This window comes from Athene noctua, chromosome 2 (genome assembly GCF_965140245.1).
Source record: "Athene noctua chromosome 2, bAthNoc1.hap1.1, whole genome shotgun sequence".
Taxonomy (NCBI): Eukaryota; Metazoa; Chordata; class Aves; order Strigiformes; family Strigidae; genus Athene; species Athene noctua.
In genome coordinates, this window is record NC_134038.1 from 38,444,978 (window position 1) to 38,472,644 (window position 27,667).

Consider the following 27,667-nt stretch of genomic DNA (forward strand, 5'->3'; position numbering starts at 1 on the left):
TTTGGAAGTATTTCCTTAAATATGTGTGGGTATGAAATGGAATTATGGTGTATCCTCAGTATCTCTTAAGTCTTTTAAAAAAACCCCTTAATATTATGCTTTAAAAATTACGTCACACATACACACATGAATGGAGCCCTTCTGATAAGTATTTTAGATAGATTTTAAAAGTGATCATTACTGAAAAAAGTGGATGCTTCTTAGTGGTAGCTGGAAGCATGGAATACTGAACTCAAGCTTCATTTTTGCAACTTGCCTTTGGAAATTTTGTGGGCTTTTTTGTAAAAAAAAATTATTTTAAAATACACTGTGGTCCTACAATACCCTAACAACGTGGCACTTGAAGCAAGGAAAAGTATTTAATTGGAAATTTTCAAATATTTGTTTGGGTTTGGAATATACTCCCACTAAGAAATGTTGAGATTTCCCCATAAAGCAGACATTCTGAACTTCAACCTGGTTTGACTCTTCTATGGCTGTGTCTCGCCTTTGATTTGCTCCCAAGCTACAGCTGCAATCAGCAGGACCTGACCAAAGCCCGTGCGCGGCTTTGCGTTGTAATTGTTTTACTCAGATGAGCAACACATTTCTCCTAGTCCGTCAGTAGTATCAATATCCACGCTTCACCGTACCAGCAGACAAACATACTTGTTAAATCCTTATACAGAAACAGGAATGGGAGAAAACGAACAAATTGGAAAGAAACACCATGAATGTTCATGCTGAATTGTAGCCATAAAACCAGAAAATTTGACAGGAAGGGAGCAGGGTGTACCTGGAAAAACATCGCTCTTGTCTCTGGTAGAGCTTTTTCTTACCTAAATCACACTGGAAATCTGGCTCTTCTGTGAGTCTGGCGTTTCTCAGATTTGAAGTATACTGTGGAAGGTAAGGCAGGAGCCTTTCTCAGACATTTGTCTGGGAAAGAAGAAGAAACAGCTGCAGCAGCTTGTTACAGTTTTAGCAAATAGTGGGTCGATACAAGAAAATCATCGCTGGATCTCTTTGTGGTTACAACAGAGGAGTCTTCTAGTGGGAAAAGTCTTGACAGGGCAAAGAATCTACCTTTGTATCTGTTTGGGATTTTTTAATATCTCTAATGCACCTCTTCTTTGGCAACAGTGTTAGCAGCCAGGGTAGTCTCTCCAAACCCTGCTCCTAATCTCGCTCTGCAATCTCTAACCTCACTCTGCAGCAAGCTGGATCTGGAGTTGCCAAAAGATGGCGATGGGGGTTCCGCCACTCCTCTTCCAACTCCTTCCGCTGGTTTTCCTGCACGGAGCCTGAACTCAGTGTGTGTCCATGGGAAAGTCAAAAACCCAAGTCATTTTGCGTCATTAATTACATTAGAGCAGAGAAGAAGCGCACAGCTCTCGTGATCAGCTCACCGAGGGTGCCTGGGCAGTTGGGACGCACGGGGAAGCCCTCGGTCTGTCACTGCCCGTTCGTACGTGGCTGCGGCTCCCGCGGTCGGGCCCCAAGTCCCGTCTGAGCAGCCGTTCCTCGGGCGGCAGCGCCCGGGCACCTCGCCGGGCTGCGGGGAGCTGATCCCCGGGCCCGTGCGCTGGACCCCGGCAGCTCCTTCGGGAGCCGCAGGGGAGCCGGGGCCCAGGGCGAGTGTCCCCGGCCGGCGGGGAGCCCGGCAGCGCTTCCCCCGCGGCACGGCACGCTGTGGGCGAGGGTGTTTCCAGCGTGCTTCAACGTGCGAGTTTAAGGAGGTGTTCGAGAGCGGCCGGTTTGAGGCCCGGGGGCTGGCTGAGCACAGACGTGTCTGTCAAGCGAATTTCTCAGGGGGGGGTTTAGCTGCGGAAAGATTTCGGCCACGCTCCCTTGAGCTGGGATCCGGGAAACTCGGGCCGAAACGCGGGTCGGGGTGGGAGCCGGGCTCCGCAGGGCTGCGGGGAGCCGCGGCCTCCTCCCGGGCACCGGGAAGCTGAAGGCTGCTCCGCGGGGCAGGTGAAGCCCGTAATCCCGGCCTTGCAAATACCGACAGAGCAGCTCTGCTCAGAGCCACTCCCGAGGGGAGAAGGGAAGCCCCCACGCAGGCAGCCAGCGCCAGGCGAAGGGAAACGCTGAGGCACAGTCGCCGTTTGAGTATTTCAGTCCGCCTCCTTCGCAGGTAGCCCGCCAGCACCCCGCGCCGGCCGCCCCCCCCACCCCGGCGGAGGCGGCTCCGCGGGTGCCCCCCGGAGGCAGGAGCGGGGCCGGGGCCGGGCCCGGGGCCGCCCCGCCGGAGGGGCCGAAGGCCGGGGCCCGGCTCCCCCTGCGCGGCCGCCCCTCCCCAGCCCCCTCCCTCCCGCCCCGAAATCAGTCCTTCCCGGGACTCCCAATTACCGCTAAAGATTAGGTCCTTCGTTTTCTTGGCTGCAAACCCCGTAACGAATCGCTCAGACTTTGTTTTTCTACTGCTCCCGAGGCTTGATTTATTGTGTCTCCGTTATCGCGCAATCAGGCTTCGTTCAAAATGTTTTTCTGGGCTCATTCTATACCCCCGGTATTTATTTTGACTGTCCCTTTTCATTAACGTTACTAATTTTTAAATGCTCCCCGTTCACTTTGAAATCACCCCTCTGACCGCCTCATCCCGTTCGTGTTTGGACCCACGCGTGTGGGTCGGGCCCCCACGGGAGGCGCCCGCGCAGCCACGACCCGCTCCCCCCGCGGCTGCGGGCCGGAGCCTGGCCCGGGGGACACCCCCCACCCTCCTAACCCGCCGCCCCGGGGCGATGGAGAGGAGAGGACGGACTCGCTGTTAACAAACCATCGCCTGAGCTCCCAGCACCGCGATTCAATTCCTCTCCTCCAGCAAAACCCGTTACTTTATCCGAAGAAAAACAGCTCGTAGAGGGCGAGCGGCGGCGCGGCCCGCGGGGGGGGACCCCGACGGAGCCGGGGGTGCCCCCCGGGCGCTGCCGGGCTTGGGGCGGGGCGGAGGGGTCTGGGGGAGGGTGAGGCGATGCCGCCCCCCGACAGCTCCGTGATTAATGACCCGCCCGGGAAGGGGCGGGCGCTGCCGGCCGGGCTGGCGGGGGGAGTCCGGGGAGTGGGGGGGGAGCCCGGAGGGTTGGGGGGGGCCCGGCGGCAGGTGCGACCCAGCCCCGCCGCGCCCACCGGCCACGCCGCCTTATAAGCGGGGCCGGACGCGACGGGAGGGTTGGGGCCGGTTGGGGCCGGAGGCGGCGGCGGGCAGAGCCGCTCCGGGCGGGAACGGTGAGTGAGTGTGAGCGCACCCCCGGGCGCGGGGACCGCGGCGGGACCCCCGCCCCTGGTCGCGGCGCTGGGTCCCTCCGAGGCCGCGGGGAGCCGGGTCTCGCCCGCCGGCGGCGCGGAGCGGGACGGGACGGGACGGGGGCGCAGCGGCTGCCGCGGTCGCGCATCTCTGGGCGGCCGGCGGGGATTCCCGCAGCCTCCCGGGGCCGGCGGCGCGGGGTAGCGGCGGGGCTGCCTTCACACGCGGAAAGATCCGATTTCGCTGCTCCGGGGAAGGTATTTTCGTTAACTGTTACGCAGAGGGCAAGGTCGTTTTAAAACCGATGCAAAATAATACAGATTGACTCTATTTTTTTCCCCCGAGGAACAACTGAAAAGGCTGCGAACAAGTTTATCTCGGGTTTCCACCGATTTCTTTCCAGTTTGCGTACTCTGCTCTGGCGTTTTCGATCTTTTCCTTGGCCATGTGGGCAGGTTGCCTTCGTTGCCGTTTCATTCACACGGAATATAGGACTAAAATAAGTATTGTGCTGCTTTCTTTGGTAAACTAATTAGATTTCAAACCGATTATATCGTTGTAATGTCACATAAAAACACACATGCATCCTTCGGCCATAGAAATGCGTTAGAAATAATACAAAAGTTCTTTTCACACCCCCATTTCCAGGTCTCTCTGCACACCAGGCAGCAAGTGAGTGTTTGCAAAAATTATTGCAATTATCTGAAAACCAAACTTCTTTCTTGTAAAATTTTAAACGGGGTTGCATGGAAATGGACCGTTGCCCAGTAGCGTTTTCTTTGGTTTTCGGGAGTAGTTTTTTGGACCAGGAGGTTTGGGTGACTCCTGGGCTCACAGAGCTCGCAGCAGCACCCCGAGCGTGTATCCTGATGGCACCAGCGTGAGGAGTGCTGCTGCCCACCCCCGGTGCGTAACAAACGCGATTTTGGTTCAGGGATCACCGCGGTTTGGCTGCGCACACGTACATACCTACAGCAGGTCCCGTGTTTCTGCGTAGCGGATTTTCCTGGGCCTTTTGCTGTATGCATCTGATGAGAAATCTGACAGTGAAGAAATTCCGAGTGAAATGTCTCGTTTCCACAGCTGAAATTTTGCCTTTTTTTTTTTCCCCTCTCTCCATAGGCCCAGGATTTCATCTGATGTAGATGTGAAGCTCCTAAAACAGAAACTCCGAGGGGCGCTCAAGGAGATGAGTTTTTTAGGTATGTGTGTTTCTATGTACTGTATGTCACGCAAAGTCATTCTAGTTCTAAATCTGGTTATACACCAACACACCAAAATCAAAACTGTGTGTAAACCAGCCCTAGTCCTGTATTTCAATAGGTAAGCAGGTATTTATACCAACCCAGTCTGTATCCTTGGGTAATTTGGACTTTTATAGTAATCAGGGAAGACTTCTTCATTTTGATGGGATGGCAAATGAGAAATCCTGCTGATAAACATAAATTGATAGATTATTCTCTCAGTTCTCATGATTGTCTTGACTCTACAGTAGCAACAATGATTTTTTTTTTTTTTTTTTATGCCACTAAAATGCAGCCAGATCTGACCACCTTAACACAATGAGAAAATATCAGGAAAAAAAAACCACATGGGACCTTTTTTATTTTAAGTTAAAGGAAACAGCCAAATTAAGGAGCATTTTTCAGCCCTCACTCAAGACAAGCTCATGTAAATTTAATGTGAGTTTTATGTTATATTGCTCATAAATTTCACAACAAAAAAGAATAATGAGATTTTTTTTTCCTTTGGTTTACAGTTATAATGCACACAGAGTATTTTAAAAATAATTTCAGTCTAAACTGTACTACTGTTTAAGAGAACATTACCTAGTAAAACTCTGAGCCAGATGAACAGCAAATTAATCACAGTAAACCACCTGAAATAATAATGTCTTCTAAATACCATCAAATAGAGCATTGCAAAAAGGATTATTTAGAAACCTTTCCACTTTTCTGCTAGAAATCTTTGACTTGGTTCATGGTCTTGGGTTTTTTGACATTATCAGCCGTAATTACAGAGGGACATCAGTGGGATTTCAGTGTGCAGTTGAAATGCTTTGCTAAATCAAGGCCTAATTTGTGTAAATTTACATCTTCAGTCATTTACGTGCATCGGTTCTATTGAATTTTTTAAAATTACATAGTATTTGAATGAAATGAAAAGCTTTAATAGCTTGTTCTTGCCTTTGTTGTCTAGCTGGGCAGTCACAGAAACAGCCGCTCCCAACACGTGAAAGCTGGAGGCTGAGACACCTAGAAAGACTGCTTGACTGAGGAGGACGGGATCAGGTATTATTCTAGCTAGGAAAGGCTGCACTTTTGGGGAGTATTGGTTTAATTGCATTTTACTGTGGAATTGCATGAATTAAAGCACTGTGAGTTTTATTACAGGCAGCGGTGACTGACTGTCTGTTGGGAAAAGACCTTGTGGTCATAGTTTTCAGCTTGACTCAGAAGTTTTTTGCCGTTGTTTACAAAAGGTTCTCTTGCCCCCCAATGGCCAAGATACAGCTTACAAGATTCTTTAAAGTCTGAAAATGTAGAAGATAAAGGATAAGCCTGGAAATTTTTGAGTAACACCGGGGGGGGTGGGGGGCAGAAAGACAGAAGTTGGTTCCTGATCCTTTAGAATCATAGGCCAGGTTTTGCCCTTCAAAAACTAAGTACTGTGCTCTGTGGCTCCACTCAGTGCTGCATCTGAAGATGATATTATTCCTTCTGTCATCCATGCAGCACTGATCACCTATAAGACTCTTGAGAAAATTATTGCAGCTAAATAGAAAATATACTGATGGTCCCACATACCAAATTATACAAATAATATGTTTTAAAAATTGCACTTAGCCTAATTTTTAGCTGGTGGTAAAAGGAAACCACTGTGGCAGTGCTGCTCAGCATTCCCTGTTGGGCTTTCTCAGGGCTATGAGTGACTCAAAAAATTTGCTCTGTGTAATACTGTCCGAAAAAAATATCAAGTAACAATCTTTTTGAAGAGTTTCATTTCTGTTTCTGTACCTGTGAGTGACACCAAATTTATAAGCAGCAAGCGGGAAAAGCAGCTTGGACGTCTGCATCCCGGCTTTTCCTGGCATGAGCAGCACTTGCATTTCGGATGATCTTTGCTTTTAGAATGCGGTCACTTCGGCACAGCACAGCGGTTGGCTTTAGAGATGCTCTTGTTGCTTTCAGGACCCTCCCTGCCGGGGAAGTCACCGATGGACTGTGGACACTTAGCTGAGAGCAGCGAGGAGGTCTCCAGCCTGGGCACAGAGCCCGATTCCCTGCCGCCGTCTGCGGGCAGCAACTCCTGCTCGCCCTTGGCAGCTGGGCAGCGGGCTGGGGCACCTCCCGGCAGACCCGCCGCTGCTAACGCCGCTCGAGAGCGCAGCCGGGTTCAAACCCTGCGCCATGCCTTCCTTGAGCTGCAGAAGACTCTCCCCTCTGTGCCGCCCGACACCAAGCTCTCCAAGCTGGATGTGCTCCTCCTGGCCACCACCTATATCGCACACCTCACTCGCAGCCTTCAGGATGAGGAGGAGACACCGAGAGAGGGCTTGGGTACGCTTCGAGGGGATGGATACCTCCACCCTGTCAAGGTAGGAGAGCTGAGGAGCAGCAAAGAAATAAATTGGTGTTAAAGATACTTAGGTGAAATGAACGATTTCAAGCTTATTTATCTTGCCCGAGTTAATACATGAAAAGGCTGCCTAGACCAACCCCACGCCTAGGTGCTATGGGCCTGATAGAAGTGTCCCAGAGCCCAATGGCTTTGTCCCTCTGGCTTCAGGGCCTTTGCACAAGACCATCAAAGGTATCGTAGGTCCAGACCTAGCAGGACTTGGTACCTTGGAAGCAAAGGTGGAGGGCAGCACCAGGGGAGTACCAGCACCTCCTCGGTCCCTGCCTGGAAACCTCACAATCCCCCCCCAAAGCCATCAGAACTGGCTGCCTGGGGCTGAGGGGATGCGCTGTCCCACAGCCACAACCCCAGCCACAGCAGGGCCTGCTTTGGCTCTCCCGCCAAGGCAGCCGAGGTATGAAAGGTGACATTAATTTCTGGCCGTGTGTTAATTCCTTCTATGAAAGTGCTTTTCTGATGCATTTATTTCATCTAGTTGGTATATGCTCTTCCCTTCCTCAAAAAAACCCTCACAGCAATGCAGAGGGGACGTGAGAGGGGAACTGCTCTTGGAGAGGAGCTGGGACTGGAGACTGGTTCCAGATGCATTGCTCAGTGACTGACGGGGCTCAAATACCACGGGGTATTTTCTTTGGCTCTGGTCTCAGGGAGTGAGTTAGAGCACTGGGGTGTTTTTCTTTTCTTTCCTTTCTTTTTTTTTTTTAAGAGTCTGATGAATTCAGAATGATTTAATTAAGATTAATTTGTGAAGTAATCTCTAATTCCTATAAAGTGACTAATTCACAGAGAGTTTCTTGTTCAGTGTTGGTCGCTGTTAAAAGCATGATGTGGACGTAGGCTTTTGAGGCCATTTAAATGATTAGCAGGCTCATTAAGAAAGCAAAACCTTTACATCAATTAGAAGATGGCTATAATTTAAGAAAAAAAATATTGTGATATATTTCAAAATAAGTTCTAAGTAGCTTCTGTTAGTTCCCTTGGTCAGAGTGAAAGGACACAGGTCGCTTATGGTACTTTTTATCAGCTGCCAACTATTACTGGCAGAAAAACACTTTCAAATAGTTATTACAGCAGTTAAATAATCCAGATGCACATTTCCCAGGCTACTGGAATACAGCAATACTGGATTCATCTAGAAATTATTTTTTATAATCTTATTTATGTGTCACCTGTATTTAGTTTTGCAACAATTCTAGGAGTCTAACTAATCTTTCTAATATTCCTGGTAGTAAATGAATTTTTTAGTTGGCACTAGAACAAAAGTGTCACAGAAAAATCACAGTACATGCTTCAAAAAAACCCCCTAAAGTGCAGGATGTGAGACAACCAGTACAGATAAGGACTTTAACTACACTCATATATCAAGCACAGTAAATACAAATAGTGAGGAAAGTAAAATATCCAAGTACAGTTGTGTGTACACTGAACAAAAAATATGGTTGATGACTTTAAACTCTGTCTTATTGGCAATGAATTCACATCACTTGAAATAAAAATACTGAAGGGAGATCGTATGGTCTTTCCAAGTGAGAATATGCTGCTGCTTTACGTCTTTACATAGAAGAGCTGAGATTTAGCTGCAGCGTTAGGCCCCAGCGTTAGTTTTTAGAGCTCCCTTTTGTTACTCACAGGAAAGGTGCCAACCTGTTTCCAAAAGTGTCTTAAAAAAATCAGATTCTTTTGGAACAACAAGCTGGCTGTGTTTCAGGTATTTTTGCATCCAAAGTTTACAACAAGTTGTCTTTTCAAACATCCACCTCTAGTAATGAACTGGGCACATCAAGCCGGAGCTGAATGCTTCCTCCTGAGGGAGGAGCAGCACCCAGCTGTGGCCACCCTTACTGCAGGGCCCTCCGCAGTAAGTAACTTGCTCAGGTTAAGAAACTTGAGCTGTAAGAATAAATATTTAATACCAGTGTAACAGATGATTCCGATAATTGCTGAACAGAAAGATGAACTGTCTCATCTGAAATCCTTGGTGCTGATGAAGAACGAGAAGTTGTCAGTGCTGAAGACCGCCAAGGCGCAATTACATTAAACCCTCTTTAACACAGCTTTTGGCAGCCCCCGCGCTGCAGCGGGTTGTGTGTGGGCTGGCCGGCACGAATGGGTACGCGCACAGGGCTGCAGCCATGGCGGGCGCAGGGGTAGCCCCACAGTATCCCTGGCACTGAGAAGAAGAATGTGTTGGTTTATTTTACCAACAGAGCATTTACTATACAAATAGCGGTACGCTGGGTGATCAGCACAGCCTGCTCCCACCCCCTGGGTCACGGCGGGGTTTCTGAGCTCAGCCTTGCGATTCATGACCACAGGAAACATCCAGGCTGAGGTTCCCTTACCGAGTTTCTAACAATTGACAATTTGCCAACAGTTGACAAAAGGGGAACCTTCTGATGATAGGAAATCTTTCCTATTTTCTTGTATTGTGATTCCAGCTTTGCTGAGAGCTGCATTTGGGCAGCAAAGACACCGAGTATCTCAGCTGGGCTTTTCTCTTCTCTTGCAGAAGTGGCCGATGCGTTCCAGGTTGTACATTGGAGCTACAGGACAGTTTTTGACTCACTCAGCACAAGGAGATGGTGCAAACCAAGGAGAAACATCAACAACTTCACAAATCTAATCTTCCTTCTCGCTTAAAAAAAAAAAAATATTTATTACACCTTATATATATATTTAAGTTAAAAAATAGTATCTACAGACAAACTGCAATTCCTGAAATACTGTTTGTAGAGGAGAAGGAATTGATTCTTAAATGTAACTAATACCTCATAAAGTTAATGTGACGCATGATTGGTTTCTGTCATAGAGGACGTTGCTGGGATCTGAAAAGGGTGATGAGGAGAAGGCAGCCGCAGTTGGCAGCGAGGCGAGAGGCAAGTGCAGAGGCAGCGCTGCCGGCAGTCGGTACCTCATCCCTGACGGGCAGCAGCGGGGGGGTGTGCAGGGGAGAAGGCTGAGGGGTGCATGGGGCAGAAGGAAGGGGGGAGAAGGCAAAGGGGTGTGTGGGGCAGAAGGGGTGATGCAGGACTGGCTCAGCACAGAGCAGTCAGGCTGGGGTGAAAAGCAAAGCGCACGTATAGAAATAGCAGTTGAAACCCCACGGGCACTTTCTTCACTGTATGACACCGAGGGCAGAAATCCTGCTGGCCGCAGTGGTCAGGTCAGCTTCATCCTTTGGATAATCTTAAATGTGTGTAGCTATTCCTGAAAACACAGGTGCATGCTGGCCTCAAGTAAACGTGTGCTGAAATCCTGCGTACACAGAGAGCTACGTACAACAGACAAACAGCTCTGTGCGCTAGGAATTGCTTGTGTCGATCCATACAACCGTGTTGCATGTTGCGGGGTTCACAGCGTGTTTGTGTGGTACCCAGGTACAACTGCTTGTCTGCTCACGATACCCAGCTTCGTTTATCTCATCTTTTAGCGGCTTGTGCACGGAAGGAAGGGAGCCCAAAGAGTTGGCTTGTTCTTGGCACGTTTTTCACTTAAACATCTATATTTAGAGAAAAGTTGAAACTAAATGCACAAATGCCATCTGATGTATCTGTTCTGTAAAACACTGTATTTCTCATATAGTGTGCTATTGCCGAGGTAAACATTTTATTAAAGATCATTCAGTGGATATTATGTATTGAGTTGCAAAAGATGCATCGGTTTCTCATTGTACAGGACTGATAGTTTCTTGGGGTAACATTCAGCATTTTTAGAAACTTCTTTGCAGTTTACATTTTAAAATTACATTGGGCAGAAAAGGAAAACACAAATACTAGCAAGAACAACCTTTATAAAAAAAATAATTTTACTGTTTTCATTCTCGAGTTAAACTCGTGACGTCTTTCAGAGGTGCTGAGCATGTCAGTGCAATTGCGTGTCCAGCAGCACAGAAGAGCGGGCCTCCGGTACAAGGAAGCATATAAAAAATTAGCAGAGCCATTAGAATTGGACAAAGCACCCAGGACATGCCAGAGTTGTGAAGTATGGTAAAATCTGGAACTCCCCTCCACCTCTGCAGCATTCTGAGCTTTTACAAGATTATTCTTTTAAACAGTAAAAAATGCTTTAAATATTTTCAGTATATGTTTTATATGCATATTTAAAGTATTTTAGGCATATATTTCTTATTTACAATTGTAAGTGGTTTATTACAAGAATTACATAGTGAGAGCACCATTCAGCCACACAAACTATTGTACTTTGTGAAAAAATATGTACAAAAGGACAGTTTTTCATAGACAAGTATCTACTCTTACTTAAAGATGAGTGCGACTTTTTGAAGATCTGTACTCTCCATAGTAGTAAAAAGTGGGTTAGCACAGGCTGTCATTACTGGGACAGCTATCTGTATTTAGATTTATTAATGAGGAGATGGGAAGGAGTTGTAAAGGTGATGGTAGTTAAGAGGAGAGTGACCCAACAGTGCAGGTTTCCAGGAGTTCTTTGCTGTACAGGATGAGGGTGTCAGATGCAGATTACACTTCAGACTGGTAAAAGACCAAGTATAATAGCCATGTAGAAGCATAGAGAATTCAGTCTAGTTTTGTATGCCACTGAGATCTAAATGAATGGCATCACTTGAAGAGAAAAAGGGGCAAGTGAAATCTCGGCCAAAAGTCAATGTCAAACCTCGAGCTGCCGCTGTGTAGCGGCAGACCGGTAATAAAAACAAAACGCGTATGAATCATGCATACACAATGGCGCGGGGAAACACAAAATGCGATGACATTTTGCATCAATTGCTCACTCTTACCTAGCACAGAGGTGCTGGTTACTTCACAGGCTCTTAAATGATGTACCTGGAAGGGACAGAATTCAGGGGGGAAAAAAGAAAAAAGACCCCCACCCAGTTTTTGAAGGCTTCTTCCATTAAATGTAAAGGATAGATTCTGACTGCTTATTCATGAAGTAAGCATGAAAAATGTATAGGAATAAGGGTTAAAAAATGGAAAGGTATGAATGGATGGCATGGAAAAAAAAATCTCTGCTCGGACTTCTATGACAATAAAGGTGAAGTATTTACAATGCTCGTAAGACAGACACAGAAATAGAGCAGCAAAACCAGGAGCTACTTTGTACCTAAGCTTTTATATGTTGTGGCCACATACGTGACAGTGCAAAGACCTCAGCAGCATTTTACAGATGTATTGAAAGCCTGTAAGAATATGCAGAATTACAGCAGTTTTTTACTCAAGAAGAACTCCCCATACTTAAAAGTTGGGATTTTTTTTTTTTTTTCTGAGACAGATTATTCTGCATTAGTTGCAAAATTTTATGCCTTTCCTTCCACAGCCAAGACACCAGGTTAGACAACTCACTGCCTTCTTCCCAAAATTTACACCAGGATCAAAACAATGCGTTTGTTTCAAACCTGATGTTTGAATCAAATGTTACTTTTCTTAGGAATAGTTCATATCCTTCTATACTGAAAGACAACAATTTGGCACTGGAAATATGCATGTGTTTAGGAATAAAATTCTATAATGTTCACACATCACTATCAAAGGAGCTATTTTTCACGGAGTAACAGAAAAGATCTTAGCAAACTTCTGTTATTGTCATCAAAACTTTTCCTTCAGAGGGATGGGACCGGTAAACTTCACACAGCCATATGCAAATAACCTGCCTGTGCAAAACCTGCTGCATACAGACCTTTTTTCCTCGAACACACAGCTGTAATTACAATACTGTGCCCTCCAGTTATATATTCCTTTCTCTTAACACATATCCTGCCAGTTACTCATTCTTCCCTTGGAGACCTTTAGGACAAAGTATTCATTGTGCTTGTGTAAACCAGCTAACGACAACACCAAAAAGATGAATTTTCCGTGGCTTGGACTTTTAGAAGACTGACTATTCAGTAAGAACAGAAGCATTTCAAGGCTGAAAAAGCTGGGCTTTACCACGAATTGTGTTGTGTGTCAGATACACCGGAAAGAAAGTAGTCCTGTTTACTTTCTTAACCCATCGGGAATAAACTCTTCAATTTTCTCAGAGAAACCCCATAAACCATCCCGCCAGTCCCGACTTGCGTGCTCGCTGCCAGCTCCTCCAAACCCGAGCCGGCACAGGAGGGGCCGCAGGAGGTGGCCCAGGCCCAGGCCCACGGCGGCACCACGCGCAGCCGCTCCGCGCTCGTTTGACACCCACGAGCCACGGCGGCCTAAATCACGTGCCCCAAATCCAGCGAAAGCGCCGTTAACGGCGGCTCTTAAAGGGTTCCCGCGGCTGCTGGGCCAAACGCACCGGGCCGCCCCTCTGGGCTCCCAGGCCCGGGGACGAGCGCCGCTGCGGCGGCAGCCTGAGGGCGAGAAGCGCTGTGGCGCCGGGCGCTGCCAGGGCGCTGCCAGGACGCAGCGCGGACGGGCGCCCCACACCCTCCTCCCGGTGCTGCCGCCGCGCCGGGGCCGCCCGTGCGCATGCGCGCGCAGGCACGCGCCGTCCCTCCCGCCAGGCACCGTGCGGCCGGAAAGCGCCGCGGTGCCGCGCGCCTTCCCCGCCCCTGGCGCGCGGCCTATTTAAGGGCGTCCCGCGGCGAGGCCGCCCTTTCCGCGCCCCTGCGGCCCTGAGCAGCCGGCGGGGTCACAGCGGCGGCACCGAGCGGCCGCGCCGCGCCCGGGCCTCGGCCGAGGGGGGACATGGCGGCGCGGAGCGGCGCAGCGCAGGCCGCCGTGCCCGCGGGACCCGGCCTGTGGGATCCGCTTTGGGCGGGCGCTGGTCGGCGGGGCTCCAGCGGAGGCGAGGGGCGCCCGAGCGACCCCGGCGGCGTCTGGCGGCGGGGCCGGGCCGGGCCGGCTGTCCGTGTGCGCGGGGGCTGCCGCTGAGCGGTAGTTCCGGGGTTTGTGAGCTGCTCGGTACGTGCCTCGGCCTCCGGTATCAGAACGGTAGTTGAGGCCTCCGAGCCCTCTGCGCCGGGGCGGACCCTCCGGCGGCGCCGAACCACCGGGCCTCGGACTTGCTGCTGCTGCTTCCTTGGAGCAGCTCCTCAGCCCAAGCCCATGCTCGTCGAAATACTAGAGTGAGTTCTAATTTTTTTCAGACGAACTTGAAATAGTTCCTAGTGTTTAAGAAATCTAAGTCCGAGGGTTAAAACCCATGAATGTAATCTCAAGAATTGAAGGGATGGATCGCCGGCACCATTTTCTAAACAGTGTAAATGGTGCTGCACCAGCAGCTGGCTTAGCCTGGGTACTGGAGTCAGTCAGAGTCCCTCAGTCCAGGCGGAGCCCCGCTAGCCGCCCAGGCTTTGCCCGGACCTGCCTGCGTCTTGTGAGACTAAGACGGACCCAATTAGTATGTGCTGCTCCACTGGCAAGCCATGGCGGTTACCGGGAGTTACCTCTTGGTTCAGCAAATCATCGAAGTAACAGACAGACTGGACATCCGAAGAGACTTGGCTTTGCTGATAAATCATTTTCCCTGGCAAATGTGCATCCTAATTCTAAAGATAAATTACCTTTTATTCCCCTTGGGGAGTTTGGCAGGTGGTGTATGGTGACCCTGACCATGCCCTTTTTGGGTTGTACACGTGGATCTAAAATGGTGGGTTCTGTCAGGGACAAGACCCTGGGGGTCTTGGCAGTCTGCGGTCACGCTCACGGGGCCACGGCAGGAGCGCTGACCTTAACCGATGGGAAAACAGGCCAGTAAGTTCCCTGGAGCACGGTAGGTGGGCTGGGGTTAGAGGCTGTACTGGGGGACTCCTATCCCTGCGATGGCTGTGCCCTCGCTAGGAGCAGCGTAATAGTCCTGCAGTCGATCATTCTTCACCAGGAACTTGGCTTAGGTTAAGCAGTTGTGCTGCTGCCGCCTGTATTCTCTCCCCAGGAAACGATAAAGCCAGCAGTGAGTGTCGAGTAAGTTGTTATTTCTTCAGCTGGCTTGTTTTCCCCGAGGAAGTGTTGATGCTCTTTGCTGCTGGCTTGGCAGTGGAGTTCTCAGACTTGTAACATTGTTTATCTCTTTTTGTTGTTTTAGGCAGCAAATGAAGTGAAGAGATGAGCTTGTTACTGGCTTTGGGAATCAGTCTGGAATCTGCCGTGCTGTTACCTTGCAAGTTGAAAAATGTCATGTGAATTCTGGAGCTACTGAAGTAATTATTTCTTACTGGATTTAAAACTCTTGAGGAAAGCCTCCTGAAATCTAGAGTTCCAAAGCTAGTTTATGGCTTGTAAATTCTCTTACAGGTAGAACAAGATGGAGTATGATTGCGTGTAGGGTTAAGAGGTTGAAATTCTAACAAAAAGTATTACAGTAGCTATAAAACCTGTGAGACTTGCTCCCCAGAACAAAGCAGGTGCAGTCCAGGGATTCTGAAGGAATCTGAGGGAAGAGGTTTGTCATAGCATCACAGAACCTGTTTTTTAACTGGGGAGAGAATGACTTCTGCTTTGAAGAGTTAACAGATGCCAGCTGGAAGTGGGAGGCTGAAGTGAAGAACAGTGTGTGTTCAAATCGCCATCCCTGCTGGCCCTTAACTGTATTGGTCTGTTGGAATATATTCCACAGGGAAAGGTGACTGGCAGTGAACTTCAGCTCTAGAGAGATACTTCACATCTGGGGCTTGAATGTCACAACAGGGAGGGACCTGCATTTTTATGCCCAAAGAGAGCTTTTTTTCTCTTGTTCCTGGCTATACAGAATCCATTCTGTGCTTACAGTTAAAACCAAGGTTCTATGCTGATTTGTAGAAGCGCATCTCTTGAGGGAAACTTAACAAATTCCCTTGTGTTTGATACCCAGAAAAAATTACACCAGTCTTATCACAGGCAGGAAAGTTTTCTGGCATCATGATGATCACTCTTTGCCGTTTACCCAACTGAATTTTGTGATGAGCAATGTTGTATCTGATGTGCCAGCTAATTAGTAGGATTTTTTCAGTTTTATTTGCTACCATCATTTCTAATTTCATTTATTCTTTTAAAAGTGCTCTGACATCAGATGACCTTCCACTCTCCTCGAGCTTTGTGTATGCACGTACAGCTAACGGCAGACTCCACCTGCTCTAGAAGTATGGGTGTTCAAGAAGGTAAGTTGCTTATTTACTGTGATACTACACTGCTTGGGCCAGGAGGTTGTATGGCTACCTCATGAAGGCCTGTGCTGGCCACGTTTGCTGCTGTCTTGAGCTGTCCTGGCTTGTGAAGGTGTGACCCGTTAGTCAAGGACATTTTTGGATGACTGTCAATGCCTTTGCTGTCCTTCACTTGTGGTACTGCTACTAGTCTTCTAATTGCTTAAAACATCACAGGAGAAACTGGGGAGAAGTAATGATAAAAAGTTGTACTCTTGCAGAAAGTTGTTTTTTCTAAGGATACACATTCCTCAATACGGCTTGTCAAAAATAGTGATTTATAAAGGAATTCTATTTAAGTCTATTCTAGAAGTAATTTGCTGGCATAAAGATAAAATCTTTGCTGTTTGCCCATCTGACTTTTTTTTATGTGTATCTTTGAATCTGAAATGGCAGTAAAGTTAATAACTTTGTATAAGATTGATTAAAGATACAGAAAACTATTTTGAATTTTTTTTTAGCTTGATAACAGCAGCGTGACATGTGGAGTACTCCTGCACTTGGAAATGCTTTCATGGCCCTTCTTGTTCCTAGAAATACCCCTTGGTTCAACAGTAAGGCAGGGGACTAGCTGTTCAGTGAAAACATGTGAATAATCCTCAAGTGAAGTTCAGGTGAGTGTCAGTCTAGAAGGGGAAGCAGCCTTGTGGATGCCCTTAGAACTTGCTATTAAGTGTACCAAATTGATCAAAATTGAATAAATCAGGGGTTGAAACATGTTAGAAAACTTGCGTTATCTTGTCTAAATGAGAGTGTTTACCATGTTTGTGTGGCAGCTTTTCTGCTTATCTCCAAGGCAAGTGTGTGTATGAATAAAATCTTGGATTTGTGTTTTCAGTGACTGTAGTTTTTTGTTGAGCAGTAGCACTGTGGTCCTGCTGGATGACATCCTGGGTAGGAGTCACACCAAGCCTTCAGTGTTCAGCTTGTTCAGATTTGACAGGAAGGCTGTACAATTTGCTGCTTTTCTTTTTTTTTTTTTAACATGGACCTCTAGGATGTAAAACTTGCTCAGTATTATGTCTACTGCTATATCCTTACTAAGAAGATAAAAATACAGGGAAGTCTGTAGTTGGAGAAGCATACTGTGTCTTAGACACCTCATCTTCGACCACACCGTTCTTTACACTTGTTTTTCCAGCGAGGTAGAGTTGAACTCTGAGCTCCCTGCCTATCAGGTTGTCTAATAACTTTTTTTTCCCACTTTCCTGGAGGGTTCTACTATCCCCTTCAGTCTATATAAAAATGTGGAAATACTGTTAGCTTTTTTGTTCACATTGCAGGAGCACACTGGCATTCTGGTCTAACATTATGTTGCTGTAATGTAAAACTAAGACATAGAAAAGAAGCAGTATGGTGATACTTCTATACATTCTAACATTTATAGGGCATGAGTAATTCAAGACAGTTGGCTTACATTAGGAAAATAGACTTTACTTACCCCCTCACTGGGTGATACATTTGTAAAGAAGCAACAATAAAAACTGCAGAGTTCATGTAGTTGAAATGAAACATTAGATTCTAAACTCCTGGTTTAACTGTTAGTTGTAGTCTTATTAAAAACCCTGCTTTACTCTCCCTCACTTAACAGTGGTAGCCAGGAAGAGAAGTTCAGGTTGTGGCTTTATCCTGAAGTCATGGCCTCCCAGGATGAAACTTGTAATTAATTAAATCTTGTCAACTATGCTTTATTCCTTGGGAAAATAGCACTGAAACATTAAAGACTTTATTAGTTGTATATTTCTAACTGCAGTCTCAAAACTAAAGCTTCAGGCTTTACTTAGAGCGGGGTTTTCACTCTTCGTTAGTGTGAATTCCTGGGGCATATGCACCAATAAACTTCAGCAGTTGCTGGTGACACTGCATGAGGTAACTGTCTCTCTGTTGCAGGGAGTTTTCATCACTGAGGTCAAATGGAAATACAGGATTTGGTGCTACACATAACGCAGACTTGCCTAAACAAAGAAGAAATCAAGACTTACAGTAAAAGGCTTGATAAACTTTTGCCAGGACTTCGAAGGAAAAAAAAAAAAGCTGTGACAGATTATTTGTAATGCAATCTTGTATGTTACCGTTTAAGTGTTACATCATAATTCTTGTATAACTGCCAAATTTGTGTGTGAACAAATGTGACTGATGCTAGATTAAAAAAAACCCCAACCCTTGTCTTCTGTCGCCCCAGGGAGGGAAATTTGTCTTTAATCTGTCTTTAGTTTAACCTGGACCAATGTTAGAGATGTCTCAAATAATGTGGCATAAAGGATGGAGGCTTGGTGCTGGCCTGTGGCCTAAATATGTACAGCACTGAGATTTTCTGCAGGAAAGTTACCTGGAAGACTTCTCTGGTATCAGTCTTGAAGTGGAAATTCTGGACTCTGATTTGAAATGAACTACTCTTGCAATCAGTTGATATAAACTTGTTTCAAACTGACAAAACATGAAAACAGTGTACCCAAGACTAAAGACCGCTGCATTGTTTACCATGCTTTAGGGTAAGAGATGATTCAAATAACAAGATGGCAATCAACGCATCTTCCTCACGGACTTTCTTTCTTAAACTCAGTTTAGTATGAGCCTTAGACAGTGAAATCCTAAGAGAGAAATATAATAAAAACATAAAACAAAAAATACTGCAGATGAATGCCATCTGTATTGCTGTTTCAAGCACTTCTGTAAATTGAAAGTTAACAGTGGAATGTTTTTCTTCCATACTTGTGCTGTGTAAGCTTCCCACAGATACTGTCACTGACAAAGCATGTATTTTATATATGACTTATGCTATGAAAGCAGTGGAACTTGGCATGTTCTCTATTGTTAATACTTCTTTTTGCATAATATAAAGCTGTGATAATTTTTCCTAGATAGTTTTAATAGTAGTAATTGTTTCTTAAATTACTGGGGTTTTTTGCCTGGTAAAGTTAACTTTTTTAACATCAATATATACAATAAATGGTAAATAAGATTCTTTATGCCTAAACTTCAAAACTTGAGTCTTGTCTCAATTTTTATTTAACAAGCTCTTGAGCAGGGTAGCACTATTTCTATCTGAAAGGTAGATGTGTTACAGTGAAAAGTAGGACATACAGGATTTTTAGTGCAGATGCTGATAATGTTGATCCATGAATAGAATCCCTTCTTACTCTGCGACTTGCAAGATAGTAGCCGTGAATGAGGTTTTCTGCTTCGGAACTCAGTTCAACATGGAGATTCTTGGCAAACAAAATAAACTAGAAAGAGGGTATACATTTTAAATATTTAACCGGTAAATAAAGAATTTACACTTTTCACATCTTTTAACACACCAGGAGCATAGTAATGTGGTTTGAATAATATATTCTACCACTAGTTTTTATAAAGACAGATTAACAGGCTTAAAAACAAGCAATCAGAATGGGCAGAGAAAAACTTCTAATTCCAGAAACAGTATGATATTCCCCAGTATAATGCATTTCTAAATTACTGGGTAGCTTATGTTACCTCCTCATAGTCTTGTGTTCTGAACTGCTGTGAGACTTTGTATAGCATGGCTTCAGGATTAATTGCTTTTTTCAAGATATGATGTACAAGAGGAGAAGACAGTTTACACGATGGAAACTCATTGTATATCAAAAGCCCAAAACCATCCACAAGGCTAGGTGGAATCAAACTCATGTCCTAAAGAGAAGACCCAGAGAAAGAAAATTATTATTTTGGCCTTTTGACTTGGAAAAACACCACAGTTTTTTCAATATGAGAAGGTTCAATGTTCATATTTACTGAGTCCTGCAAAAGTAACTAATAAATTACCTGTAATATATACAGTACAATCTTGTTTCAATAGTAGCAGTCAAAAGCTATTCTGGATAAAACACATGATACCTACTTTTAGGAAGGCTAGCACATTTTAGAGATACTTGATTTAAGGTCACTGAAGGTGTACCTTGTTGGTAAATACAAACAAATCTGATTATTTTCAGTATTTTGTAAGTTGAAATAACCATAAACACAACTGACTGCTATAGTATAGTTACTGTTTTAACAAGGCATGTGCTTTACCATCTGTCCAATTAAAAAGTTATCCTTATATGTAGGTTTCTTTGAGGAAGAATCCACATCTACAAAAGACCAAAAATTGGTCTGAACCGAAACAGTAACTTGTTGGTCAGCTGCTTCTCCGTACTTCTTCCCAGGAATGAATACTGTTGTCGTTCTGCTCTCTAGCACTAGGAGAAGGCAAAATACACCAGTTAAGTAATCAACCTAGTTTAGATATAAATTCTAGTCCCGCACGCACTATCTGAAACCAGTCACAATTACGTATTATTTCACTGAATTACAATCAGTGGATCTCTGCAGTCTAGCCTGTGTAGCAAATGTAAGCTGACAGGACATCGGCTTTTTTTGTCCTTGTTTCTTACACAGGCTCATTAAAAAAAGCTTATACATTTTCACAGCATTTGAGGGCCATAAGCTGGGGAACAAACCTAGCCATGAAATTGCACGTTTGTTTTGTTCTGGCCCCTTATTAGTAGGTGTGAGATTACCAGACTGTAGAAGTTCAAGTTTATCCTTTTTATATGAAGATAAGTCTCCTATGTAACAGATGCCACCCTTAGCCAGCACAGCACTGCAGGCTTGAATGCTAGCACGTCCGGTTCCGTGTTTATCTTTGGACACAGAAGGAAAAATTTCACTAGAAGGTGGGTGTCGTATGCCACGAGGCAGAAGACATATGCTGTAATTCAGAAGCCTAGAGGATTAAATAATTCTATCAGTCATAAATTGTTAAATTTTTCTGTTTTTCAAAACTTAAACACTATACTTTATAATGGTATTTATATATGTTAAGACTCGCTTAGAAACAAAAAAAACCCCAACCCTTAACATTAAACCAGTGTCGAAGCTAAATGTTTAACTTTGAATACTAAGATCAAAGTCTAAGCCTTCTCTCCAACAGCTGCCAACAGGACTTATTTCTTAACAGGTTTAACATGAGGCAAATCATGGTTTGCAATAGAAGTAATTCCTAGGAAGTCAAAGAAGTGTCATAATTGAATCCCATATTGTTATCTCCTAGAGAAACTTTTCCAGTGATTGAAAAGGGTAAAGGATTAGTAATCCTGTCTCCTTCCGGGAAAAATGAAAAGGCTGGAAACTTGCAAGCTCTGCTCTGTCCTGTCCCCCCACTGCTTTTTGAGAAAGTGGGTAGATAATTTCTTGTTCATCCCCTGTACTATGTTCCTTGGCACAGAGAGGCTGCAAATTGTCTGTCTGGTTCCACTACCAAAGGCTCCTAATCATTTTAAGATGTCAGAGCATGATTTATCCTACTATTAATAACTGGGAGATACATAATTAGTAAATAGGCTATCATACCAATAGAAATATGATGTAGGAAATGCCTACTTTGACAGACTGCTGACAATAAAAAACTATGTGCACATGCAAGACAGTACAAATGACAGTACTGACCCAAGATTACCGTGTGCAACTGTTTTGATATTAACCAGATGTTTCAATTCTTAAAACACCCTGACCTCCTATGATTTCTCTTACAAAATCTTACGCTTAACCTGGGGAAAAAAATCCTGCAGCCCACATTATTTTCTAATTTGAACTAATTTCTAGAGCTAAATTTTGAAATGGTCAAAGTATTTTTTCCACAACAAAAAAATACTAATGAATTTGTTGAAGAACTCCCAAAATTCATGCCACTTTCAAAGATCTTCAAAAGTAAAAATGAAGCCCTGTTTTGAGTTAGGAAGGAGAAGGTAATTTTGTTTAATGTAAATTTAAAGCTGAGCATATTGTACTTTTCTGCAGTGTATATGAAACTGTGTTAACAGTTTATAGTTGTGTGAAGGGGTAAGTACATAAAATGCATAAATACAGAAAAACATTTTGTTAAAGGCAACAACAGCTCGATTTATGACCTATGTGTAAAGATGTACATGACTTCCAATACCTTATCAGTGTAGTTTTTATAAAAAAGACTGATAAAAAAGAAAGTATCTATTTACATACTGCTTATTAAGTGAAAATACTGATAGCTGGAAGTGGTGATGAAAAGTCTTAAAGTGACACATGATTTGGAAAGTCAAGCCCTTTGCTTTCATCATTACCAGCTTCTGGAACAGTCTTCAGTTTTGATATTAGAAGAATGTTTTGTTTGAGCTCTGCTAAATAGTGCTAGTGTTAAAATCTCACTGAGATTATTATGAGAGTGTTAAGGGGTTCATTATTAGTGAAGTTCTGATCTAGATTTATCACTCAAAATAAATAAAAATTGCCCAGGGATAAAAATTGGGTATTTTTACCAAGCCAGAGCCCGTATATTCTTTTAAAATATAGTCTATAGTTTTTCATGTTAAGACCGATCCTATTATCTTTACAAATACTCTTATTTTAAAATCTAATTTATCTGAAAAATATCTAATCTCTTTACCTATCTATTACTAGTGTGTCGCTTGTCACAATCAACAGATCCAGATAATCTGTGTTTTCTTTTTCACATGTCTGTACTAGACTCAGCAATATTGCGAGTTTAAGAGTATTGTAAGTGCCTGGTGGAACAATCTGAGAAGCAAAGATATTGGCAAGGATGGCAGTAAACCTCCAGCACGAACTTGAAGTCAGGGAGAGCAGATGCTTAAAATTGTCACTGACAAAAGAAGAACCTAATGAAAACAAAGTACAGGTTAACAAACACTTCATGAGAGATCTACACAGATACATTAGAACAAATCACCAGTCTAGTCTTAATACAAAACTTAGAAAGAATATATTTATGTATTAAGCACAAACTCAGAATGTCTGACTATTAATTTTACCACTAAAAAGGTAGCAGTCATGATCTGCTAAAACTGATGGAATAAGAAAGGAATAACAAACTGAAATATCAGGTTTGTGTAATGTCTGACTTCTAAGTACCTTCCAATGGATATGAGAAGTTGGAATGAGGAGTTGAAGGACTGCAGTAAATAATTATGTTGTTTCCCAGTGCATGGAAAGTAGGCAAAAGAAGGTATTTCGAATAACAGTAAGCATACATTTCAGACTGTATGAGGAAAGTCACAGAGTGGTTTTGTAATCTGGACCTCTAGATAACAGAAAATTGTACCGATGCTCGAGATTTTGTTCTAGAAGGTTTTCCAACTTTTTCAGTTAATTTTTAATGGAACTTTCTTACCACTTGGTTTACAGAGCTGTATGCTATTGACTTCTATGCATGCTGTAGCTTGTAAGCCATTTTGGACACAAGCTGGAATTCCTATAATCTTGTAGTGGTCTCCTATTTTCATTTTATTGGCCAGTTCATCTAGAAATTAAAAAAAAAAAAGGAGGGTGATGGTGGTGGTGAGAGGAACCTGCAGATGTGTTAAGGCATAAAAACAGTTTTAAAGACATTCACATTCTAAATAGTTCAATTTTATGATGTAATCACAGAAAACAACAGTTGGATGCCAGGTTCACCATAATGGCCTAGAATAAAGTGAAGCATACAAGTCTAATTAATTAGTGCAAAAGGCAGAGAAGGCACACTGGGTGAGGAAAAGTGGATCCCTGATAAAGGAAAGGGATGATGCATTTAGTTCTGCACTGAAAAGAAAACAGATGGTTGTTTGCAAGTATGTGTTCCTACTCTGACACTTGTGTTGACACCACTATCAGCTACTGTCCTAAAAAAATGTCAGAGAAAAAAAAAAACAATAAAAAGGAGATTCAAACTAAACATTTCAAAAACACATACAAATTGCTTTGTATTTCCACACATCCTTATCACATTTATTTTTGGAAATGGGAGTTAGGTCCAACCAAATACAAATCTTAGCTGTGAGACTGTCTACCCTCACTGATCACTGAAGCCAGTGGAAATTTAATGCATGCATAACTCACCATATCTCCCCCATAGATTGTTTTATAAATTTATTATTTTTATAATTTTATTATTATTAGTTTTTTCTACTTAGTTTTCAAGAAATGAACCATATATTTCCATAGACTTTCGCAATGGCAGCATTGGAGGTTTTTTTAAAAGAATGGAAGTATGTTGGTGAGTTGTGATTTTATTTGGATAGTCACACTAGAAATAATTTAATTGCAGTGGAAGATAGTGGTAGTAGAAGCCAAAAATCCTGACAGAATGTGGAAACAGCTGGATTGAGGAAGGATGTTAAAAATGCATGAAGTTAGTACCAAACAGTATGACCAAAGGAAGCAGAAATGAGGAAATAACAAGCTACAGTTGGAATGTGATACTGCAGAGCTGGCCAGGGGATTTTAAAGGTATAAAAGTGAACACAACAGTCTTGCCATGTGCACTCCTCAACCACTGGTGTATACTATTTAGTCACCTAGCTGATTTTATGTATTTCCCCCCACTAGTTTTATTAAAGAATTGCAATACGAATTATGACTTTCAACATTTTATCCAGAGACCTGGACCTATAAGGAAAATGCAAGGGATTATTACAGTTCAATTCTAAAACATTTCTGACAAAACTCCACAATTCAGCTTACCTCTCAAGAAAACTGTAAAAGCCTGAATCCTAAAATGTGATTTATCATTGGAATATCCTTTCAAAGCATTAAGAACTTTTGCATCAATCATTTCAACCATTTGTTTATCTTTAAAAATAAAGGCAAAGAAAAGGTTAGTTCTCTTGAAAACAGTACAACTTGCTTTTTTTTTTTTTTTTAGTAACTGGTATATTTGGGGGCTTTTTCCACTTATCCCTTTTGTTTACATATTGTGTAGCAGAAGTTGGAAAATAACAGATTTAAAAATAAAACTCCATAGATCCTACCACCAAGTACTCTAAATTTCATGTCTTCCTGCAGTGGCGAAGAACACAAACTACACACAAAATCATTCCTCACTGTGGCAGATTCTGTAGCTCCAGGCAGATGCACTCTTATGTACCTAAACCCTAAAAAACCCCAAAAATTAATTTACCAAACATTTAAAATGAGGATATGAGTTTCATTTTAAGCTTCCCTTTAAGAATATAAATGATTAAATAGTAGACAGTGAAATTCCAAATTTATCATGTGTTTCTTCAGATGAGCATACGTTCATATACTGTGCTTCCACTAAAACGATCTGTGTAATTACAGGTTGGCCACGAGATGGCAGAATTTCCCACTGCACAGCCCCTTCCCAAGCAGAACAGCTAGGCCTGGCTCTCGGAGCAGCAGGAGCAAGCCACTGCCGCTTCTCCCTGCGGTAGAAATGACATGGGATATGGATACTCATTATTCGAGGTATGTGCCCTCATGTAGATATCATTATGATTTATTCTATAGTCTCCTAACTTTTGGATTTTGCTTCTCGTAATTTTATGCTCTCTGTTAAAGGAAGCAAACAAAACAGCCTTAAAAATACTTAAGGCCTAATCCTGCAATGATACAAACACTTCAGTAATATTACTCGAAGAAGTAGTTCAACAAAGTCGGACACTCATTAAAGCAAACTTGTTCTATGCGGGAAGCTTTCACCAGTCACTTAAGCATACTGTTCTGCAGTATTTTTATATAAAGAGAAACACAATTTCCAAGGGGAAAAAGTTTAGCGCTCTTTTTTTTTTTTCTTCATGGATGATTTATTAAATTATATTGGCAACCTACCTTTTCTCATATAAACTATCTTCAGCATTAGGAAAATGGATTTCTGGCATAGCTGTGCTCCCAAAACATTTAACAATGCTGAGAAACCACTGGCAAAAGTCTACTGCTTTCAATTAATAAAAATCATGCTGCTCATTACAAAAACATCTGCATAATACAACTGCATGGGAAAATACCTTTTTCATGCTAGGTTTTTAATCTGTTATCAAAATTATAAAAAGGTTTTTGAAATAGTATTGATTACTTTTTCACTACCTTCAGAAAATGGACAGGTTTCCTCAGTACAAAGAAATCTTGCTCCTTGTGTATATTTTGTTACAGTTCCCATTGCAATCACTACTCCTTCAGACATATAATATCTCTGAGATGTGTAATTAAAGGGAAATGCAGAAAGACTCAGAACATAGCTTGGTAAAGGTGGCAAATGTGTTGGTTTCAGCAGTATACTAATCTAACAAGAGACACAGTTACATTAATGCCATAAAAATATTTATTTAAAACCAATTTACTTACATGGACAAACACACAATGTTATATATAGCTATTAGAAAAAAAATTCAGAAACTCATGAAGTATAAAAGTAACTTAAGTTTCATATTAATTATCTCAAGATTCTTGCAATATGTTTGGGTGAGACTTCCAGCTATTTTTAATTACAAATAATGCCACAATCAAAGGGAAAATGAAAACTGGAAAGTTAATACTAAAATAGTATTTGCTAATACTTCACCATACTTAAAAGATTTAATATCTAAATGGAGGAGAACAATGCGTACTCACCTGGGCCTCTGTCTGCAACTGTTCAATTAACGATAATGTCTTAACAGCTATGAAACATACCTGTGATTGAAAAATAGCTCCATTTTAGAAAGGAAAATCTAGTTGAAATACAGATGATAGACTGTTGTCTGCTCTTGTTTATAAAGATATACTTACTGACTGAAAAATCTGTGCAGCTTGTATGGGATTATGAAGAATGTAGTTTCCAAGAGTTGCATCTAATTCAGCAATATCAGAAGGATTTATTGAAATAATGAAACGGTAAACAGCATAACTTTGTTTTGAGTCTGTAGGATCAAAAAGTACCTTAAATAAAAATAATAGAGATTTGACTATCATCAGGTATCAATTCAACAGATTATTGATTGAGTGAATAATACCATTGTATTTTTTGCAATCGTGCACGAATTTCTGGAGGCCACCACTTCTGTCAAGGTAAACAAGGGCAATTTCTCTCATTTTCTGTATTTCACGATGCATCTTCCAAGAAAGATCTTTTCACTCTTTATCAAAGTGTTAGAATAAACTGTGAAGAAATTACTTTAGAATTAGCCATACTATGATAATAATAAAGGTATGTATTAACAAAGCCATAAAAAATATTTTTTAAAATAGTATTTTTCAAACTATGCAATTCTTTAAGGATTTTTAAAATCCATTCAGTGAAAAATTCTTTCCACTGGCTGAAGCATACTACATTCCTACAGTAAATTCCTGAAGAACGCTCTAGTGTTTTCTCAGAATTATTTCACTGCTCAATTCCCTAACTCATGAAATGAAAACCTCCACCTCCCCTATATATCGTATAGGTATAATCAGCCTATCAAAAGTAAGATTTAGTCTTCCTTATCTAAATTGATAGATCATTATCTAAATCCGTCATAGCTGTTAGAAGTGTGAAACTGGGCAACATCATCTCCCTTTTTTAAAGTCTTTCCTACTCTGCTGTTACCTCCTGTAGGTGTTGATCTTGCAAACACTGACTACCACCCATGTACACGGAAGATCAATTCTGATTCCCATAGACAAAACTACAGTCTTGGTTTGGGGGCTGACTGTGCTCTTCAGTGCTGTTTTCACTGTGTATTATCCACATCTCCGCTTTTTTTTTTTTTTTTTTAATTTTTATTTTAAGTAAAATCTCATACCATACACTTTGCTGAATTTAGAGGGAGAATTTCTAATACCAAAATACGGTATTTTGTATATACGTATCTGTTTTACTATCATACAGATTTTCTTCTACAAAGTGTCCTTTGTCCTCTCTGTGGATGTCCAATATGAAACGCCACTTAACTCTTCAAAAGTAGATGTAGCTATCTAGTAAAGGACAAGAC

At 43.0% G+C, this 27,667-nt stretch overlaps 2 protein-coding genes and 1 long non-coding RNA gene across 3 annotated transcripts; 2 read left to right on the top strand and 1 right to left on the bottom strand.

The window, feature by feature from the left end:
• Positions 1 to 3,091: 3,091 nt before the first annotated feature.
• Positions 3,092 to 9,829, top strand: TCF24 (transcription factor 24). The gene is made up of 5 exons (XM_074897692.1): positions 3,092 to 3,210; positions 4,352 to 4,431; positions 5,429 to 5,520; positions 6,421 to 6,827; positions 9,381 to 9,829. The coding sequence occupies exons 4-5, from the start codon at positions 6,447 to 6,449 to the stop codon at positions 9,492 to 9,494; spliced, it is 495 nt and encodes a 164-aa protein (XP_074753793.1). The 5' UTR covers positions 3,092 to 3,210; positions 4,352 to 4,431; positions 5,429 to 5,520; positions 6,421 to 6,446; the 3' UTR covers positions 9,495 to 9,829.
• A 3,595-nt stretch (positions 9,830 to 13,424) lies between these two features.
• Positions 13,425 to 18,923, top strand: LOC141957419 (uncharacterized). The gene is made up of 5 exons (XR_012633105.1): positions 13,425 to 13,889; positions 14,849 to 14,963; positions 15,798 to 15,899; positions 16,406 to 16,558; positions 17,835 to 18,923. It is a non-coding gene; the product is annotated as an uncharacterized LOC141957419 (long non-coding RNA).
• Positions 16,565 to 26,810, bottom strand: MCMDC2 (minichromosome maintenance domain containing 2). The gene is made up of 14 exons (XM_074898867.1): positions 26,711 to 26,810; positions 26,487 to 26,617; positions 26,331 to 26,390; positions 25,806 to 26,001; positions 24,731 to 24,853; positions 24,444 to 24,551; positions 23,113 to 23,241; positions 22,369 to 22,600; positions 20,468 to 20,673; positions 19,980 to 20,146; positions 19,422 to 19,598; positions 19,029 to 19,171; positions 18,426 to 18,535; positions 16,565 to 17,899 (listed from the first exon to the last, which is right to left on the bottom strand). Exons 1-14 carry the CDS (start codon positions 26,808 to 26,810, stop codon positions 17,739 to 17,741), a joined length of 2,043 nt encoding a protein of 680 aa, XP_074754968.1. The 3' UTR covers positions 16,565 to 17,738.
• Positions 26,811 to 27,667: the final 857 nt, after the last annotated feature.

Bases quoted from the DNA above. Each gene is read 5' to 3' on its own strand.
- TCF24 (XM_074897692.1), top strand. From the start codon at position 6,447: ATGGACTGTGGACACTTAGCTGAGAGCAGCGAGGAGGTCTCCAGCCTG. The intron at 6,828-9,380 runs GTAGGAGAGCTG...CTTCTCTTGCAG, and splicing joins GATACCTCCACCCTGTCAAG to AAGTGGCCGATGCGTTCCAG.
- MCMDC2 (XM_074898867.1), bottom strand. From the start codon at position 26,810: ATGCATCGTGAAATACAGAAAATGAGAGAAATTGCCCTTGTTTACCTT. The intron at 26,002-26,330 runs GTGAGTACGCAT...GTCTCTTGTTAG, and splicing joins AGTTGCAGACAGAGGCCCAG to ATTAGTATACTGCTGAAACC. The intron at 23,242-24,443 runs GTAAGCTGAATT...TTTAATTTCTAG, and splicing joins TTTTACAGTTTTCTTGAGAG to ATGAACTGGCCAATAAAATG.